General features: G+C 43.7%; 2 protein-coding genes across 4 annotated transcripts in view; one reads left to right on the top strand and one right to left on the bottom strand.

The window, feature by feature from the left end:
* The window catches only part of tmem65 (transmembrane protein 65), a 39,989-nt gene extending 32,942 nt beyond the window's left edge, over nt 1–7,047 (top strand). Inside the window, exons 5-7 of one of the 2 annotated variants that reach the window (XM_026156528.1) lie at nt 1,477–1,519; nt 2,616–2,721; nt 3,189–7,047. In XM_026156528.1, coding sequence (XP_026012313.1) covers nt 1,477–1,519; nt 2,616–2,721; nt 3,189–3,299 — 260 coding nt within the window. In that variant the 3' untranslated portion in view covers nt 3,300–7,047. Of the gene's footprint in view, nt 1–1,476; nt 1,520–2,615; nt 2,722–2,777; nt 3,158–3,188 lie in introns of those variants that run through there. The other variant, XM_026156529.1, reaches the window with a different exon arrangement.
* A 1,375-nt stretch (nt 7,048–8,422) lies between these two features.
* The window catches only part of LOC113014793 (MTSS I-BAR domain containing 1), a 69,477-nt gene continuing 63,872 nt past the window's right edge, over nt 8,423–14,027 (bottom strand). For both annotated transcript variants that reach the window (XM_026156526.1, XM_026156527.1), the window contains one exon: nt 8,423–13,732. In XM_026156526.1, coding sequence (XP_026012311.1) covers nt 13,080–13,732 — 653 coding nt within the window. In that variant the 3' untranslated portion in view covers nt 8,423–13,079. The remainder of the gene's footprint in view (nt 13,733–14,027) is intronic.

Below are 14,027 nucleotides of genomic sequence, written 5' to 3'. Positions count from 1 at the left end.
TCCACACTGTATATAAATGCCACTTGTTTTGCACATGTCTCAACTCTGTATATTTTTATATATTTTATTTATTGTTGACTCTATTTAATTTGTAAAATATGTGTATGCACACACACACATAGAAAAACATTTAGTATACACATCCAGAAATTATTTTTTTTATTTTATTTTTTTTTGCATATACTATTATATATTGTACATATATTTATTAGTCTCAGATGTAGCCATTCGTATATTTTGCCTGTTTACATTCTTGTATTTTGCACAACTCTGTTGCTTGTGAAGCTCGCACACAAGAATTTCACTCACATGTGCTGTACCAATGTACCTGCACATGTGATGTGACAATAAAAGTGATTTGATTTGAGTGCGTGTGTGCATGTGTGCGTGTGTGCATGTGCGTGTGTGCATGTGCGTGTGTGCATGTGCGTGTGTGCATGTGTGCATGTGTGCATGTAAGTGTGCATGTGCGAGTGCATGCATGTATGTGTGCGAGTGTGCGTGCGTGTGTGTGTGCGCGTGTGCGTGCGTGTGTGTGTGTGTGCATGTGCGTGCGTGTGTGTGTATGTGCGTGTGTGCGTGTGTGCATGTGTGCATGTGCGTGCATGTAAGTGTGCATGTGCGAGTGCATGCATGTATGTGTGCGAGTGTGCGTGCGTGTGTGTGTGCGCGTGTGCGTGCGTGTGTGCGTGCGTGTGCGTGCGTGTGTGTGCATGTGCGTGTGTGCGTGCGCATGTGTGCATGTGCGTGCGTGCATGTGTGCATGTGCGTGCATGTAAGTGTGCATGTGCGAGTGCATGCATGTATGTGTGCGAGTGCGCGTGCGTGTGTGTGTGTGTGTGTGCGTGCGTGCGTGTGTGCATGTGCGTGCGTGTGTGTGTGCATGTGCGAGTGCATGCATGTATGTGTGCACGCATGCGTGCGTGTGCACGTGCATGTATGTGTGTGTGTGTGCATGTGAGTGCATTTATGTGTGCGAGTGTGCATGCATTTGTGTGCGAGTGTGCATACGTGTGTGTGTGTGTGTAATGTGTCAGGCTTAAGTTGTGTTTGATGGACGTCAGCACAGCAGTGAGCAGATTTCCTTCAGAGATTTTGGCGCGTGGCCTCCCAGAGGAACTTGATGGTTATCAGATTTCTGATTCAGTCTGAATAAACCTCGTGTTTCTGTGAGAGTCTCAGGAGGAGTTTGGTTTTTCTGAAACTATAAAGCTTCTTAAAGTCTGTTAAAGTTCTGGGAATGAGAAGATGACTTAGGAGCGTCTGAAAGAGATCGATACTGTTCACAGAAATCACAAATGATGCCGTTATTTTCATAATTAGATATTAAGATCTGCATAAATCAAATCATTGAGTTTCACAAATCCTCAGCATTTCTTTTCTGTGTGTCTGATGCATTTGTGTCTGTCACTGTGCTCGCTGTTGTTCTTTGTGAGAGCAGCAGAAACCAAAGTGTGTGCCTCTTTGTGTTTGCAGCGGCGGCTCTGGGGAACCTGGTTTCAGATCTGGCGGGGCTCGGGTAAGCAGCATCTTTATAAACGGCCTCTGAGGCTTTTCGGTTTATTCTGGGCGAACTGTGTGAAGTCTGTTTAAAGCAAGTTAGAACTGCTCAAAGATTTCAATCAATGACGTGAAGTTTGTCCTGTTGTGTTTCTGTTTTTGTAGTTTGGTGATTTTTCTGTGTTAAATACCTTTTATTTTCTTATTTATCTGTAGTAAAAGGTTTACACTGTAACTAAAGTCTGATATCATCTTTGAAAGGACGGTTTTGTGTTGAAGGTGTGCAGTCAGCAGATGTCTTCACACAGGAGATGTGAAGCTTCTCTGTGTTTCAGTTTTAATCAGTCTGAATGAAAAACAGATTTTTAGCTGTTGATCTGATCTGGTTTAGTTTTAATCGTTACTCCGGCACTAAAACATCCAAAAATACACACATGTTATGAGCTCTTCCTGTTTTCCGGGTTTGAAAATGAAACTGTTGAGTGTGTGTGTGTGTGTATATACAGTGTTTATGTTAACAGGATCTTCACTTCAGAGGCTCAAACTTTGCTGTTCGGCCTTTTTAATTGCGCTAACAGTTGTGCAGAAGAAGGCTAGCCTTATCCCGAGTGTGTAGTTCAGCACAAATGTCGAGGCAGAATCACCTGGATGAGTGATGAAACATTTCTCCCACTGAAAACGCTGAAGCCACATGAACAGAACAAACTGTCTGGGATTTCCTATTCCTATTACTGTGACCTCTGACCCCTGTAAGCCTCAGCTGAGCTGGGATGTGAGCTGGCTGCACGCTCCCTTTGGTTGGTTGAGCAGTTATGGAAGTTTTTACTTGGTTTGAATAACGTCTGGAAGAAGACAAAGCTGCTAAACCAGCATCCAAAGCATGCAAAGCGTTGGCACTGAATGCTGGCAAACTTGATCTGCATCGGCCCGTTTCGCAGATTTCAGTTTCTGCAGGAATTATCGCAGACGTCTCCACAGCTGATGTCCCCAAAACTGGGCAACTCGCACATGAAGGACATGGATGGAAAACCACGAGCACGTGTTTTATTTTTGGGTGAAGTGATGTCACTAAATGCCTGTGCAGCGATTAACACACATTTGTTGTCTGTGTGAAGTCTTGCAGGTTATGTGGAGGTTCTGGCCTCCAAACTGGGGATGCAGGTTCCAGATCTGACGCCCAAGCAGGTGGACATGTGGCAGACCAGGCTCAGCTCTCACATGGTGAGGTTTTTCCTTTGGGTCTTATTTTTAAATCCTCTTCATGTTCTTATTCGTAGTGGCAACAAAAGAGGGATGATGGGAAGGAAGAGGAAGCAGGAGTTCATGCTTCTTTATCTCAGAGCAAGCAGGGCGCTCCACTTTTCCAGGTTATTAAATAAAGTGTTGATTATAATCAGCTGCACTTATCACAACAGATAATGTTCAAAGGGGCGAAAATGCAGGAAGTTTGTGGTGGAGCCACATGAGTGTTTAAAATAAGGAAACAGAGTTTATTCGTATCAAACAGATCCTGTCAGAGGTGTGTAAGAGCATGAAAGGGAAGCTAAAACTACCGCCTCATGAATAATCCATGTATCCTGAGATAAGAGCATCGCTGCCCAGACTTTCTGAAGCTAGTTTCACCTCTGCACACCCGACTGTTTGAGGATAACAGATTCTGATGATTTCTCCTTCGCCTCCTGCTGCAGGGTAAGGCCATCGGCGTGTCCATCGGCTGTATTTTGGGGATGTTCCCGCTGTTTTTCCTAGGCGACGACGACGAGAAGGAGGACGGCGACGCGCCATCAGGCTCCTCCTAACACGCCACTACATCTTCATAACACTGCTGATGTCACAGCTCTAAGAAAAGAAAAAAAAAGTATTTACAGTCGGACGTTTCTCTGTCATCCTGCTCGGGCGGCGTACAGTTTGAGGGAACGTAATTGGCCGCTGACCGCGACCAGAGTTATTTTTACACCGTCGGCTCCAAGAAAGCGGCGTCTGTTGGTTCAGCGGGAGGTTCAAGCTGCGATTCTCATCGATTCTTCATATCAGTCCCATTCCCAGTGTTCTGGGCGCAAAAGCAGAGAGGAAACGGCCGCATAGTTGTTATAATCTTTATGGCTGCAGAGTCCCTGCACGCACATTTTCAGAGTAATTTATTTGCCAAAAAAGAGGAAAAGCACACAATAAATGCCAATAACGTCCACTCGTGACCCCCTGAAAGCCTGCTAGGAGTAACTAGGAGACATAATCCAGGTGATGGGTCACAGTGACGGGTTTCTGCCTGTGCAGAAAGTGTTCTAATAGTCACTGAACCACATCTGTATGGATGTATTGGGACTCATCACTAAAGGAGAAAGCATTAAATATGATTTACTGAAAGCAAAAAGATCCTTATTGATAATTCAGGCTGATTTAAAATCACGATAATGTGAAAAATCTGATGTTGTTGCAGCCCCAGTGTGGATGTGGCTCAGACTGTAAAAGCACGTCTTTGTGACACATCATCTGAAATGAGAATCTGCTCCGCCTCTGTTGAGCAGCACAAATAGAAAACTGGGTTTAATTTAGCAGCTATTCCGCTTTAATCCCACATATCAGTTTATGAATATCCAAAAATCTCTTGCTGATGTTAGCGGTTGGTCATACCTGACCAGGTGAGGCTGCAGATCTCAGTGCACTGCTCGTTACCAGCATGACTTTATCAGTGTTTGTAGTAAAAACTTGTTTAGCTGATCTAGGTCACTGCAGGTGGGCAGCAGGTAGCCGATCGGTGCAGTGCGTGAATTTGCACCGTTAATCAAAACGTTTTAAACATTCAGTTTCATGGCTTATCGAAGGTTTGTCGCTTTGTGCTCCAACCGCATGTTTTCCAACTATTCCAGCACCACAAACGTCCACAATAATGGATTCACTCCTGGACTCTGTTCCCGCTGTCACATCACCAGCTCAGCTCTCCGTGCAGTGTGAAGCTAAAGCGCCCAAATCTGCGAGGAGACCACACGGAAGCTGGGAACAAGTGGAAATTCACAAAGGGATACGAAGTAAAGCTGCAGGAGCAGTTTCAATGGTTTTGCTGCACGCGGTGTTTTGACGCCACATTTCCTTTCACAGTTTCAGCAGTCAGAGGTTGCTTAGCATAAAAAAGGGATCCTGGAGTCTCACGCTGTGATGTGTCCTAATTTTAACCTGATAAAAAGGGAGATGCGGTGCTGGCGGAGACCCTGGAGAGAGAGGCCTGTGCAAAACGAACATACGCGTAACCTTGGTGCTGATTTCGCTGCTTGGCATTTAATCCAGTAGTTTTTTCCCCCCGTATCAGTATGTTAGTCGAGTTCCCAGAAATTCACATGTTCGGCTTTCCTCTCTGCGACTCGGTCCCAGGGGCTGATGGGAAGAATCGATGCTTCTCTGGTGGAACAAAACTTTGATTTCCCTCCCACAGACGGCTCGTGTAAATCCGCCCGGGCAGCTCGGAGGATGGGAAACCCTCTGCAGTCTCAGCACCGCCGGTGTGGTTTATTCTTCCCAGACATCGGCGCTGTAGCAGCGACGAGTGTTTCCCATCCCGACAGCAGAAACACGGACGCGACTGTTTTAGACACTAGCTCACGTTTCGTTTTGATCTCTGATTAATTGGAGGAACAAAAAAAAGAAAAAAGCACAAATTTTTAAATTTTCTCTTCAGCAGACACTTTATACATTTACAGACTTCATCTCCAAAAACACTATTTATTCATGAGTCAAAGCAACAAGTGTTTTGTCACGACTTGCTCTGGAAGCGAGCGGACTTCCCCGTCGAGTCGCCGCCATCCTGCAAATCTGAAAACGTGTCATCTGCTACCTCGAGGAATGATTTCTGTGTTTGCATGAACTTGTGTAGCTCTGTAATCTCGTCAGATGGTTTTTATGAGTGCTTAGAGATGTAGGAGGCGTTCAGTGGCAGCGCACACTCGGGAAACTGAAGTTTCTATTTTCAGCTCTGGGCTCCGTTCTGAGCTTTCCAAGGTCGCTCTGTATCTGTTTGTTTTACTTTCTCCACCATCTTTTCCTTCGTTCTCTCACACGGTCGCTTCACTCGCATCCAGGTTTTCCTTCTTTTTGTTAGCTTTTGTTTGATGACTTGAAGCTGCAGATGGTGCCTGAGAAGGTGCGATTCAAAGTCAGAGAAGTGGCTCAGACTTTGTCACCATTAAACACTCCAGCTGTCGACAGACCTCTAAGGTGCTTCTTATAACGACGCTGAACCCACGTCAGGCGTTTCCTCTTCTTCATCCTCAGACGCCCGCGCCCCCAGCTTCCTGTCTCAGTGTTTTGTTTGCTGCTTGATTTGGGCTTCCACAGTGACTCTTTTCTTATTGATCAGCAGCTTCATCATTTTTAGATTTAACAAACTGTCAGAAATCATCTTATTATTCCAGGAGCTGCTGAGACTTACTTGGATAATTCAGATTCTCACATTTTAGAGGCAAAAATCAGATTGTTTTTGTTTCTAATAGGTGAAAATGTCTTTGCCAGCTGCTTAAAACACACAGTGAGTATTTTCAGGCTGTTAGATGTTTAGAAGGACTTCTCTTCCTCCTGCAGTCTTCTATCAGCTCATTCTACATCAGACATCTTTCCCTACGAGGTGCTCGACCTGTCACCCTGTGACAGCTGGGATAGGCTCCACCCCTCTGTTCTCTGCTGGGCTTTGATGTCTGATCAGTGCAATAATGTGCAGTTTTTGTTCAATATGTTTTGTGCAATCCAAAGCAAACTGATGGATAATTAGAGAACGTTGGCTGCGGTGTGGTTCAGCAGTTGCGAGATGAAGGTTGATCCAGGTCGATCATCACAGCATCATTATCTTGTTTTTATCAGCCTTACATTCTTCAGACGTCCTCCCGCCATCACAAGTTTCCTGATAAAAACTGTGATGTGTGGTTTTGAGTCCTGCTGTTTTTCTAGCAGATTATGAAATGTTTGTCTTCAGAGGGACGGAGACGCTTTAAGCACGAATCCCAACGCATCCTCTGAATTAAAGGAATTAAGAGCTGTGAGCTCAGACAGAAATGTTTGCACGGTGTTTTAATGAGGGTTTGGACTCGACTGCAGGAGACATTCAAGTTTGTCGTTGGATTAACTGTAAAAGCCTCGAGGGAAGTGAGCTCTTTGTCTGCCCGTCTCATTAGGACAGATTAGTTAAGTCTGAGTCTGTGTGAACCTGGTAAAACTGAGGATGCTTCAGAGAACTCGTTTGCTTTTCTGTCATCTCATGTTTGTGTTTATTTTACACGAGGAAAAGATTTTAATCAAACTTTTTGTTTGTTTTGCTTTTTTAAGATGATATTTTCCTTCATTTAATTGTGTGAAGTCATCCTTTGAAGCCTATAAACAAGAAGTTTGTCATGTAAGGCTGTCGGGTAAAGGAATGCCGTGCTGTGCTGCCATCTGGTGGACAGTCTGGAACAGCCGCTGCGCACTGATGCATGTACAGTATGTACCGAACAACCTGGACTGTTGAAGGATGATGTGTGGATGTATTTTGCAACATTATGTGCAATTAAAACAAAAGTAAATGAATACGAGTGTTTGCTTGTGGCTCTGCAGGTGATGCTTCACTGACCTCTCGTTCATTCATTCATTGGGGACTCCAGGCTGAGCACGCTGCTGCGAGCAGGACTGAGCTCACGTTCAGTGTTTAAAGGTCCTGAAAACAGCACGTTCATTTGAATCATGAGCTCAGACTGTAAAGCAAAGATGGATGTAGCCACTGTGAGGTCACTTTTAGCCCTTTTCCCACTCGTACCTGCTTACACAGCTCGACTGCGTTTCGCTCCCCATTACAATCGAGGACCACCTAATGTGCGTGGGGTCGTTACAGCATCGCTCTAGTCCAATCGCGTCATTTGTATGCGTGTCTCAAAACCTGCCGAGCGACATCACTGACTGGTCATGAGGTCTGCTGAGGTCGAACACTCAGCTTGGTGTTTTGAAGCAGACATGAGTATGACTGAGGATCTCTGCACACTCGCTGGATAAAGACTCATCACATCACTGATTACCATCTTGGTTTATCCTTATTCTTCCGCGCTCTGGACTGCAGGTTTCTCATGAGCAGGTTCCTGGTTCAAACCCCGCCTGGAGTTTGCATGTTCACCCAGAGGAGAGATGCAGGTAAAGTGTACAGACCGAAGCATTTGCTTGAATCTATGGTTAAATATGTAGTGTGAAGCACTTTGAGTGTATATTTGTTTTATTCCTTTAAAACATTTCTGGTTTAATCCTAAGAAAATCTTGTAAACTCTCACCTGAACCCAAAACTCACTTTGTAAACTGTGCTGTGATTGCAGCCATTCCCCAGCTCTCTGTGAATGGTTCTCATGGCCATTGATCAGTGGTTGTTGATCAATGGTCATGAGAAGGAACTGAGGAACTGACCTCCCGGCCCATTGTTCCCTCACTGGGCTGGTTTCAGTCATTATGCAAATGTGCTGTTTATAAGAAAACCTGCAGTCAGCTGAGACTGAAGGAGGCAGTTGGATGATGACGAAACGTTTCTACGTCCAGATGAACAGAATCAACTTTTTGGAGATTTACTTTGTAAACATATCTTTAAATAATCATAATGGTGAAATGTTGTCATTTTATGTCTTTATTTATAAGAACAAAAGAGTAAAACCCTAAAATAACTTCCTTATATTTCAAAGAACTTGATTTAAATCTCACCAGAACAAATAAAATCTGTCGATCGACTCGTAGACGGAAGCCTGCACGTCTTTAATTCATATCAGACGTTTCCCAGCGCGTCCTCGTCCTCCTGCTTCCTCTGGTTAAATCATTTTATCAGAATAAGAAACCTGATTTTCGTAATATCGGATGCTGATTCATTTACAAAATAAACGATGAAAATCGTGATTTGGAGCATCAACAACCTCGAATGAATAAATAGACTCAATTATTTGTCAGTACTTGATAAGTTTATTAAGGGACAATCAAAACGTCTTGCATGAAAAAGTAGGACCAAAGATAACCAATCGTTTATCTTAAGCCCAAGCTCACAGTCAAACTAAAGGTTTCCTACTTTAGCCTCATGAAGTTAAATAGAAACAAAAAACGATAAAAGCAAAGCGCAGGTTTCCCTCGTCATCAGGTGCACATCGAACGTACGATTTTATTTTACAGCCAAGATCCAACAAAAAACCGGTTTACATAGAAAAAGATGATTAATATTCAGGAACATGAAGCAGAATTTACAGAATTACAAAAGTAGTAAAAAAAATTAAATAAAAAAGGTTTTTTACTTCTAGCACCACAGGCAGGAGTGAGTTCGTCACAGCGCTGGAAAGGTCTGTAGCTGCTGCAGATTTAGGATTTTAATAAAACCTGTTTGTTTCCTCACGGTTTTAAAAAAACAGCTGAAATGAGATGGAGAAAAGCTGCTGTTCTTACAGGAGCCATGCTGAGTTCAAGGCTAGTGGGAAATTTGTCAGTAAAAAGTTACATTCATGTGCCGTTACTTTTATTAAAATCAATAAAAATTAAACCTCACTTGTACATCGGCTTAAAGTGATTATTATAGTGAGTGAGTGATGTTAGCGAAGCTGTTGATCTCAACCTCGTTGCTGAATTTTTAACGGATTTAGTTTTTGACATTTCACTACGAAGGCGTAGCGGATAATAACTTTTATAAATCAGAACTGGAGCAGACTTTTTACCTGACACACTGTACGCGGTTGTTTTTGTAAGTCTAATTTAAAGTCTTTTTAATAAGAGCTGCAGTTTGCCTTAAAATCCGCTTTTTATTTACCATCGTAAGAGCAAACTGGGGAAGTAAAGGACTGCTGTCCCAAAGTTTAGGCCTCAATCTGTGATTTATAAAATGCATTTTTCACTCTGGCTCCTCCCTCTTTAAGATACCTTTAAGCCAGCTTTCTGCTGATTGGATGGGTCCGGCAAACAGAAGGCTCAACGGCAGGTGGGTGGGGCTTAAACGTGCCGAGGGGTCTCTCTCAGTGCCTGAAAGATCTGAGAGCATAAAAAGCCGACATGAACAAACACTGACTTCATATCTGAATCTGTGGCCACGTTTACAATGAGAATCCACCACAGTACGTGTACATCTGACAGAATAAATCATAATGCTTCAAACTTACAAGAAAGATATTTGAAATATTTTTAAATAGGCTTTTTGTTGTTGTGCAATAAATGATAACTGACTAAAAATGCATTTTTTGTAAAACGTGCACCCGAGACTATGGTGATAATTAATCTAAGGGCCAAAATTCTAATTCTGATACTTTCCATAAAATAAAGTGGCTGCATCAAAATCTGTTAAGGAAATGCACGAGGGAAACCTCATAGTTATAGGAGAGCACCTGAAGGAGGAGTATCATACAAAGAAATCAAACCCAGAGCTTCTTTAAGCGTATACGGTAAGACATTAGGCAACTCATCTGAAAATGAAAGGCTGAAGTTTAAAGGGTTAAACGGACACACTGACAGCTGCTGTGTTTACAGCTCGGGGACAAGAGTGGCGTCTCAACACACTGAGGACCGGGTCGCTGGCTTTTCATCTAACTTGGTTTTTCTAACCCGGTGCGCTCTGAATGTGTGACACATTTAAACGAATCATTTTCCAGCTTTGACGGGAATTCTAACGCTCCTCTGATCCTCAGTGTGTGTCGGCCTCACTCGGATCATCGATGACAAACATCTACAGAGTCTTCAAACACTCAGCTTCATACGCTTGTTATCGCGTCAGCCACACACGACTGGATTTGTAAACCTGCACAGGAGAATAAGCCTGGATTTTTTTAAAAAACGAAGCCGGCTTCGGTCGTCGTACAGGGCGTCAAACAACCGTCACACACAGCAGGAAACGTTTCTGCATCCTGCAGGAATCTAAACTGCATCCTGGTCCAGAAGAGTTGGATCAACAGAGGAGAGAAGCAGGCTAATAAATCATTATGCTCAGCTAAACAAAGCAAACGAAAGACGACATGCATATTAAATATAGTCTCGTTAATAGGTTTTATATGCTCAACAGGTCAAACGAAAAAGATGGGAATATTTAAATTAATAAATGCTTAAAGCACGTAATAATTATGTGGTGACTACATATTAGCAGTGCTATTTGGTAGAAATGGGAGTTTTAGTGTATTTCAGCTTGCTGACAGCTAAAATCTGACATGTATTAACAAGCTAGTACAGTTAAAGTATACATACGTACTGGACTTATATTCATATTAGTATGCAGCAGGGTCTGATTGTGTGCAGCTAAGAGGATCTCCTGGTGGGTCACGTCGGCCTCGTGTGGTGTCACTGTGGAGGTCCACAGGCAGCTGAGGCTCAGTGTTTTTAAAAACATCAATTAGAGCTTTGTTCTCACCAATCATTGACAGCTGTTGGTTATTTTTAATGGCATCTCTAAATTTGATGGGATGAGCTCGTGCAGTCGTGCACTAGCATCAGATCTTAATTTTTGTAAAATACGATGAGGCACGACAGGACTACTCGTAGAATCACTTTTCTAAGTGATGATATATCAAAGCTCAAATAGAAGTGGGCGTTAATAATAATTTGACTTTACTTTTGTTCATTTTTTTTCGAGCAGTCTCTGAACTGGAAACAATTTCAGGACCAAGATGAATAAGACGTGAACGGCACTCTGTGGATCAGCGTGTGAAGGATTTGACTTCATAGCTGTATAAAGTGTTGGACCTCCAACATGGTTACCACAGCGTGTCCCGCACCACCTGAAACACCTCCACACACTGAACAGTTGGTGTTTTTAGGCTAGTAAGTAACAGTTTGGGACTAAAAACAAGCTAAACTCCAAACCAGCGTGTTGTGCATCTCCTCTCTTTAGAGATTTTTATACATGACACCGTTTATACTTGTAGGCAGAATACTGGGGGGGTCGACCGACCACGTTCAGCCTTCCAAAGTGACTGTGTTCAACCGTCTTGCTCTTTCAGGGCAGTCATTTGGCATTTTTGGGAAGTCGGCTATCCTTAGACTTGTACACATTTCTGGCTTACACACAATTTAATATGTGCACACTGCACATTTCAGTATTTAGTAAAAAGTGCTAACTACGACTGAGTTATACAACATAGACCAGATTTTCTGCGTTTTAGATATTAAGCATTAAACATCAGATCACAGGCCAATAATTTAAGCACTGACCGAGCAGTAACTTCACTAAAATAACATCCACAACTGTTTAAATCTGTGCCTCCTAAATCAGCACACTTCTATTACACCAGACCAATACACAAATCCACATGATTGTATTTACTACAGATACGCAGTAGCACAGGAGGAAACTGTGGTAGCCTCTGTTACTGCACTGCTATGGACTTGGAGTGTTGGCTGACGCACGCTGTGGCCATGCTGCGTTGCTAATGGTGTTTCTGTATTTTTGTGCATTTTTAAATTGCTCAAATTTCACAAAGTGCTTTTGACAAGCACAGAATCGCAGTGAGAGGAAATGAACCTCCAACGGCACCTTGCAGTATTGTTTTCAGCTTAGAAATTCAGAGCCGGGACGTTGTTTGGACAGCAGCCTTAACCTCGAGTTGTTCCATCCAGAGTTCCTGATCCTCTCCTGCTGCCGGGGTTTTCTTATTCGGTTTAAGAGGCAAAAGGATCATTTATACTGAGGCAAACTGAATACATGCAGGTCAGTCTACTGTAACAACAGAAAATCCTTAGTTGCGAATGGTTACACGCCACTCTTCAATACGCTGCCCTACATATTACAAATCCTCTTTCAGGTGGTGTCCAAGTACAACTCTCTGTCAAACACCATACTCATGTTTGTACATAAAGAAAATCCAGCATTAAATATGTAAGTCGTATTCAGCACACAGGCTTTTGGCACCTTTAGTGGAAATGGGAGACTACGAGGGTGTAAAACATACAAACACATCAAAATAGAAATATGTACATACAAATAATGATTTGATCTTTCGAAAATATTCCATCACTCCTCCCAGCTCAGCGTCGTCTGTCTGAGAAGTGTTCTCTTCTTCTACCTTCACTTCTCCCCAACATTAGGATTTCATTTCATTTAAGCCTCTTTTTTCCTGCTACAAGGTCGACCTTGTCCAGGCGTCTCTCGGTCGTCAGGATGATCCCGTCTCCCTCGCTCTGTTATCGAAGTTGCCCTGAGGAAACGATCTCGGATCAGAGTTCCTGGCTCGGCCTCGCACAGGAACTAGAACTGATTTTAAAGGGAGATGTGCTTAACAAGTCCAGTCAACACTTTGTGGAAAGTTTACTTAAAATTTCTCCTTGTGCACCTGTGCAGGTGAGGCTGGAGGCGATCCCAGCTGACAATGGACTCGGTCTTTGTTTGATTTAAATGCAAATATTATTACTCTTTGGCCAAACTGTGAAAATGCACATTTTTTTGTAATCACTGCTAAAAGACAAGATTTCTAAAATGATCCTCAATCAGAGTCTCTGGGCAACTTCCTCCTGTTACTGGCATCCATTTGATGTCATAGCGATTTGCTTTTACTTAGCATTAACCATTTTGTGTCCCTTCCAACAGTATTTTCAGCCAGGGACACAAAATGGCTCATGTCAAACCAACCTTTGCAGTCTCAGTGAATCATTGGTGCTGATCGGTCGTTGGTTGTCGTCTTCTTGAGCTTGACGCCTCGTCGGATGGCCACCAGAAAGTCCTCCACCTCAGCGTATTCTGTTTCCTCCAAGAGCTCTGGGAGGGGTCGACGCTCCCACTCTGATGACCGACCGCTGGGCTGTGGAGGTGGGGTTGGAGGATCCGATCCCTTGCCCATGTGCTGGATCTCCCAAGGGACAGACTTTGGTGACAATGACCCGTTGCTGCCTGGTGACAGAGGAGTGGTGGCCGGGCTTAGCGGGGTCCGCGGGGTGTTGCCGTCTTCTGACGCTGCTTTGCTGGGGAATCCAGGGTGTTCAGGCACAGTGGGAGTCTTAACTGGGATCATGGGGGGCTTGATGGGGATGGGGCCCAGGTTGAGGCCCCCGGATGGTCGTCGCAAGTTGGGTTTGGAGGACGGTGTCCGTCTGATAGTAGCAACCCCCGGGGTGATTACAGCAGAGGGGTTGGAAGGCAGGCCAGCAGTGGAAGCAGGGCGTTTAGACTGAAACATGCGGCGGTAGGACTGGGTGATGTCGCTGTTCCTCGGGATGGTGGAGGATTTATCAAAGTCTGAGGACTGCTGCTCCACCTCCTGATCTGCTCCCACAGAGTAGTAGTCACAGTCCGATACTACAGAGACCAGGAGGGGGGAGAATTTAGCACGATAACAGAATTTGTTTGAATAGAGCAGAGTCAGCTGATGATCTCAAGCATTCCCCAGATATTATATAATTAAAGTCTTTTTAATTCACGTTAACTTTAATTAGATTTTTTCTGTTTAGAGTTTAGATCAGAGCGAGATTTGAGACGTTCAGAAGAGACACAACGGAAGTTTGTTTTTCAGTGATTCAATTCAGGCTTGTTTCTGGGTCCAGTGAACATTTGAATAAAGTTAGTGCTGAGCTTAGCAGCAACGCATCCTTTG

This window comes from Astatotilapia calliptera, chromosome 22 (genome assembly GCF_900246225.1).
Source record: "Astatotilapia calliptera chromosome 22, fAstCal1.2, whole genome shotgun sequence".
In the NCBI taxonomy this organism is placed as follows: Eukaryota; Metazoa; Chordata; class Actinopteri; order Cichliformes; family Cichlidae; genus Astatotilapia; species Astatotilapia calliptera.
Note: the sequence above shows the minus strand (reverse complement) of the source record. Positions and strands in the feature narration are given on the sequence as shown.